The following is a 6,399-nucleotide window of genomic DNA, read 5'->3' as shown; positions in this document are numbered from 1 at the left end:
CACACTATATTCCTCAACTATCCAACTTTCATATGCATCTTTTGGATTCAATCTATCTTTTGTAATTTCCGAGAAAATGACTAAAATGTGAAGACTGCTTTTCGAACGCTATTTTTTTCCATTACTTCAATTTTGAACGCGAATTACAGTTAACCGGGTACAACCACACCAATATTCGAATACACACTATATTCCTCAACTATCCAACTTTTATATGCATCTTTTGGATTCAATCTATCTTTTCTAATTTCCGAGAAAATGAGTAAAATGTGAAGACTGCTTTTCGAACGATATTTTTTTCCATTACTTCAATTTTGAACGCGAATTACAGTTAACCGGGTACAACCACACCAATATTTGAATACTCACTATAATCCCCAACTATCCAACTTTCTTGTGCATCTTTTGGATTCAATATATCTTTTGCAATTTCCGAGAAAATGACTAAAATGTGAAGACTGCTTTTCGAACGTTATTTTTTTCATTATTTAAACTGAAAGTGATTTACAGCCAAATGGATGAAACCACAACTGTAATTGGATGCACATTGCATTGGCCATTGATTTAATTTATATATCGCTTATTGTTCCTATAAATTGATCGTTGTGCATTATTTATATTTTATTTTTCTTCGTGCACTCGCTCGCTTTGAAATCGATTATCCTGCCGGCCTCTGCCTACCGTAGAAGAAAGCTGTGCAAACGCTGCACATCCTTTCTCCAGGAAATAATCCTGACGCGAAGGCGGAATTTCATATTTATCTCGAAAGACACTTGAAGCAAACGCCTGCCTGCCTGCTCGAGAACAACGAAATTTTCACCTCTCGGTCGGTCCATTCATACGCGAAGTAGGTCGAGCAAAAAAATATATATTCAGAGAGATGAAAAAAAATAATAAAAACGGTTGCATAATAGAAACTTCACTTTTGCTTCGAAAATGGAACGTTTGGCGTATGCTCTAACCGTCCTATTTATATTTTCTTGTAGCAGTTCTGTAATATCGCAAAGGAAAGTGTGACTGCGCTCGTAGAAAGTGCTTCATCCGAGAGCAAACCGTTTCCAACTCAATCGATTTGCAAATAATCTAAGTTTGCTGTAACAAAACGAAATAAAAGCAATAATCAAATGTTTGTTGTTTTTTTTTTGTTTTCAGTTTTGAAATTATATTGGAATGTTCACAACATACGGCGAAATTGCGTCAATTCCGTTGCATGATAATTGTGGGAATACATAATTCTATTATCAAATATTAATTCATTCATGTATGCATTTTATGTGAATTAGTATTTATTATGCATTTTTGAACACTCATTTTTTTTTAATCTACTGGCACGATGAATCTATGTAGAACGAGGGCGGCCAACTTGTTCGTTCTTGACATCAAAAATCGCGCGATGTACCATTTGAAATATAATAAGAATCTGCGTGTTGCATTTGCATTTTTATTGTGAATGTTTATGTTAAGTTTTGAATTGATTTATAAGACGTTTTCAGTGTGAATTGTTTTAATAATATATGTTACTTTCTTTTTTAGGTGTTGATAAACATGGCCATTTGCTGGCTGATCCTGGTGGGACGTTGCATCCAGAGGATGGTGTTCGGTGATTTACGTGTCTCCGAGCACCAGCATCTAAAAGACAAGTTCTGGAACTTTGTCTTTTACAAATTCATCTTTGTTTTCGGGGTGATTAACGTGCAGTACGTCGAGGAAGTTCTGCTCTGGTGCTCGTGGTTCGCCCTGCTCGGTTTCCTGCAATTGATTGCGCAACTCGCGAAGGACCGGTTCGAATATGTAAGTCAACAACAAACATCCGCGCATTTACTTTTAATATTGATACTTTTTTTTTTGTAGCTCTCCTTTTCCGCTTCGACACCGATTTGGAGCCACGTGAAGTTGATGGGTTTGCTGACAGGAATCTTCGTCATATCAAGTTTTATGCTGCTCGTCGCAATCTTCGTCGGGTACTTTATCGGATTCAATACATTTGCCTTCATGTCCGCTGAGGTGAGTAAACTAAGGAATTGAATTGCATTCACAGCGATTTACTCCTATCATTTCTACGAGAAATCCACGTTATTTAAACGACACCGAACGTTCAAGACGTCTATTATAAAATTTCTTACTCACTGATTTTAAAGATCACAAATTACCTCGCTTCTTCGCATTACCGTATACAAGATTGATTACATTGATTGATTACAATGTTTTGAGATTTTCACCAAAATAAAACAAGAAATTCCCTTACAAAACATATTCTCATTTCAAGTCTATGCAGAACTGCAGACTGTATATTCCTTGATCAAAGTCAACGCCAAGATTTTATTTTACTTTTTTCATTATTTCAATGCGATTTACAGTCAAATGAATGTAACTACGCATATATTATATACTTACTATCCAACTTTTATATGCATCTTATAGATTCAATCTATCTATTATATTTTTCGAGAAAACCACTCAAATGTGAAGACACTATAATTTTTTAAAACGTGAATTACATCAATGTATCTTCTTTTGTATCTAACTATCGTTATAAAATGTCTTAATCACTATAAAAATATAAATATGACTTTAATGATTAGAAAATTCCTCTCTTCTTCACTGTTGATTACGTTGCAATGTTTGGTCTGAAGGTAAACCGCAGCTTTAAGAATGTGCGGAATGTTCGCTATCTCCGAACTGCATGCATAAAATATTTCACGATTTTCACCAACAACCAAAAAAAAACAACAACAAGACGAAATTCCCTTACTAAATATATTCTCATGTCATGTCTATGCAGAAGTGCATGTGTATATTCTTAGATCAAAGTCAACGCCAAGATTTTATTTTCATCGTGCAGCGTGCGTCGCGAAATTACGTGTATATACAACATTTTTTTACTTAAATAATAATCAAACGAATATAAACAGTAATTTCGATGAAATTATCTTTAATTTTGTGCATGGGCAACGTTAATTGTAATTATATGCAAACGTGCGTCCGTCATTACCGAGAGTGTTGTTGTATGAAGAGAAAACTGCATTTAGGTTGTGTTATTATCAATCCAGGAAGCACATTATCAGTGAAATACCAGAAAGAAATTTCGTGAGTTTCTCTACAACTACAATTAAGATGAAATGATTGACCACTCCACACCTTTCCAACAAGCCTATTGTCATTTTCATGCTGAAGCCGAGTCGCCTGCTTAGACCTGGATAAATTGAAAAAAAATGTTAATAGGATTTTCTTCTTCCTATCTAACGAGCCTATTGGCATCTTTGTTCTATCGCCGAGTCGCCTGCTAAGAGCTGGAGGAATTGAAGAAAAACTGAATAGGATTTTCTTCAAAATCGCTGTTTGATCGAAAAAAAGGATTTTCATTAATAACACGAAAACCAATAAACTTTTATTGCATTTCATGACTGTGTAAGATGGGCGCTAGCCTTACGTAACTTTGTTTGAAACAAAGGTTACGTAATAGGAAAAAGACGTTTTTCCGACAAAACTACAATCAATATAATTCCGACTTTGCAATTGAAATTCATGCGAATATTTTGATTTTAATGTAACTTCGCATTGTGTTGTAGGTGATTCTGTTGAGTATAAGGACGCTTCATGTCATCTTGAGATACGGCCTCCACTTGTACGATATCCGTACGGAAGATGCTTCCGGCGTAAATCCGACGAGTCCGTCAGGGTCCGAGAAAGTGTGGGAGAAACGCGGTCCCATCACATACTACACGGAGCTCGTGTTCGAGCTGAGCGCGCTCAGCATCGATTTCCTCCATCACATCCACATGCTGCTATGGAGCAACATCTTCCTATCGATGGCCAGCCTCGTCATATGCATGCAGCTGAGGTACCTCTTCCAGGAGATGCAGCGTCGCATCAAGAAGCACAGGAATTACCTATGGGTACGCAACCATCTGGAGCAAAAGTAAGTTACCAGGTCGACATCAGGTCACACGTGCAGAGTCTTCGATCCATCCATCCATTTATTATGTATCCAGTTGGGATTGATCGATAATAATTTTATATTATTCATTTGCGCTCATATCAGTTTGTTAAATCGACAGTTACCCAATGGCGTCGTCCGAAGAGCTATCCGAGAACTCCGATAACTGTGCGATCTGCTGGGAGAACATGGACTGCGCTAGAAAACTACCCTGCGGTCATCTGTTTCATAAGTAAGTCATTTATTTACAATAATAGTGCTGATAATGCTTGTAGTTGTACCAATAATATTTCGTTTAGTGCTGTCTAGCCTGAGTTAGAGGGTTAATTAAGGGAACATATTGATTACAATGTGTATTTTAAATTTCAGCACTTGTCTTCAATCGTGGTTGGAACAGGATACGTCGTGTCCGACGTGCCGTTTTGCGCTGAGCATCCAAAACCCGTCGTCGTCTCGCATGGATGCACCGCCGCACGATCTGCAGCAAGACAATCAGCAGCCGATCCGAAGAGAACTGAACCACTTCTTTCACTTCGATGGTAGTCCCGAAAGCATAATGTTCATTGTGCGTACTTTTGATATGCTGGATAACATTTTAGGGTCGAGGTACGTGTCGTGGCTGCCCAGCTTCTTCGTGGAGGTGAGACCACCGCAGTTGATGCGTACCAGCGACGTGCAGAACTCTCAGCTCGACGCGATGGGTAGACAGGTGCAGCAACTCTTCCCAAATTTACCATTATCCACGATCGTCGACGATCTGCGCAACACCAGATCCGTGGAGGTGACGATCGAGAATGTGCTGGACGGTCGCCTAGTCGCTCCCTCGATCTTCCACGAGAGGAACGACCACGCTTCGTCGCCATCAAGTTCGACCGTTCTGCCGCAATCTTCTGTACCATCACCGTCCGCCCCTTCTTCATCTTCGTCGACCAGATGGGAGGCTGCGAATCCCGTCGAAACGTAATTACAATGCGATTTCCGGGTTGTTTCTAGTTGTGGTTTCTCATGTGGTGCATTTTGTAGGGAGGATAACGTGGCTGGAAGATTTTCAAAATCACCGGAAGAACGCGAACGGATACTGCATAAGCGGATGGAACATCTGATACAGACCGCGAGGAAAAGGTACATCGATAAGCAGCATTCGAGCACCGAAACGCACAGTTGAAATAATTACAATAACAAAAAAAACAACAATATTACAATAATAATGAAAACTACTATCGTTGATGTTAATAATAAAATAATTGTAAAGAAGGAAGGAACGAGCTACGAAAGCGTCTAGATATAATGATTATACTTAACAGAGAAGCGTAATATTGAATTTCAATGTAAACTTTTTTTGCTTTCGTTTTTCTCCGTAATATTACATAATTAAAAATACGCATTAAAAGAAAAAAAGGAGCAACAAAACTCGTGATTGATTCGAAGCTTTGTGGTAACTCGAGCGTGTAGAAAACGTAATTTTTTTGGACAATTGTGAAAAAAACACCTGAGAGAGAAGAGAAAATATCATATAGTTCCTTTTTATTTATTACTATTTTTTAATAATATTGACGAGAATAATATTTATATATAAATATATGAAGATGAAGAAAGCAACAAAAGAAACCTATATTTTTAGATGAAACGAGAAAATGAATTATAAATAAATAATAAAAACATCACACGTGTATACCGAATTGTTCAAAAGAAGAGGAAGAAACAAAAGAAAAGCAAACAAAACTTAACCTTTTGAGATTCAATTTTTAATTTAGCGAGTGGAAATGTTCGTCGCCACTAAATGTACTTCATTTATTTAGTTTTTAAGTGATTTATTAAGCGAAGACTGAGTGAAACTTGAGGTGAAGTTGAAAGAAATATTGAGGAGAAGATGATGTTAGAAAGAAAAACTGTGTGATATTGATTTATATTATTATTTTGTTTGTTTGTTCTTTAATTAATTACGTTTATAGTTATTCATATTATCGTATTTTTAAGGTAGCGTCGATTTACCGTATTGTTATTGAGTCTGTTTAGTAAATAATAATGATTATAGTTTCTAAATTAAAGTGAAAAAAAAATGAAAATAAAGTTGTAATCAGCCAAAGATTGTGTCTTAAAATTGACTGATTGTATATGTATATAGATTTATACACACACATATATATATATATAATTATTATTTTTAATTTTTGAGTTCGAAGGAGGATTGAGAGAAATCCTATGTTTAGATCATGTCTTTGTGTTAATTGTTTTTTTTTTCATTCATTCAATTTAGGGTTTTGAAAAATTATTTCAGTATTTACACTTTGGGTTGGAGAGGAAATTGTTTGGTTATTATTTCTTATTGTATTGAAAAAATGTTAAATTTCTTTGATTCATCAGAATGTTAACAGCAATGGAAATTAGATTAATTTTCTATATATATATATAAAAAAAACTATGTAATTGCAATGCAAATTATTGCATGATGTTCTTAATAT

The 6,399-nt window shown here is 36.1% G+C and overlaps 1 protein-coding gene across 1 annotated transcript in view; it reads left to right on the top strand.

The window, feature by feature from the left end:
• The window catches only part of LOC108568541 (E3 ubiquitin-protein ligase AMFR-like), a 12,438-nt gene extending 6,983 nt beyond the window's left edge, over nt 1–5,455 (top strand). Inside the window, exons 2-8 of the mRNA XM_017929714.1 lie at nt 1,534–1,791; nt 1,852–2,004; nt 3,570–3,919; nt 4,059–4,169; nt 4,307–4,476; nt 4,537–4,897; nt 4,961–5,455. Of these exons, the coding sequence (XP_017785203.1) occupies nt 1,534–1,791; nt 1,852–2,004; nt 3,570–3,919; nt 4,059–4,169; nt 4,307–4,476; nt 4,537–4,897; nt 4,961–5,102 (1,545 nt within the window). The 3' untranslated portion in view covers nt 5,103–5,455. The remainder of the gene's footprint in view (nt 1–1,533; nt 1,792–1,851; nt 2,005–3,569; nt 3,920–4,058; nt 4,170–4,306; nt 4,477–4,536; nt 4,898–4,960) is intronic.
• The last annotated feature ends 944 nt before the right edge of the window (nt 5,456–6,399 follow it).

The sequence above is a fragment of the Nicrophorus vespilloides genome, unplaced genomic scaffold (assembly GCF_001412225.1).
Source record: "Nicrophorus vespilloides isolate i.1.1-1 unplaced genomic scaffold, Nicve_v1.0, whole genome shotgun sequence".
Taxonomy (NCBI): Eukaryota; Metazoa; Arthropoda; class Insecta; order Coleoptera; family Silphidae; genus Nicrophorus; species Nicrophorus vespilloides.
The sequence above is the reverse complement of the archived record's forward strand: the minus strand, read 5'-3'. Positions and strand labels throughout refer to the sequence as shown.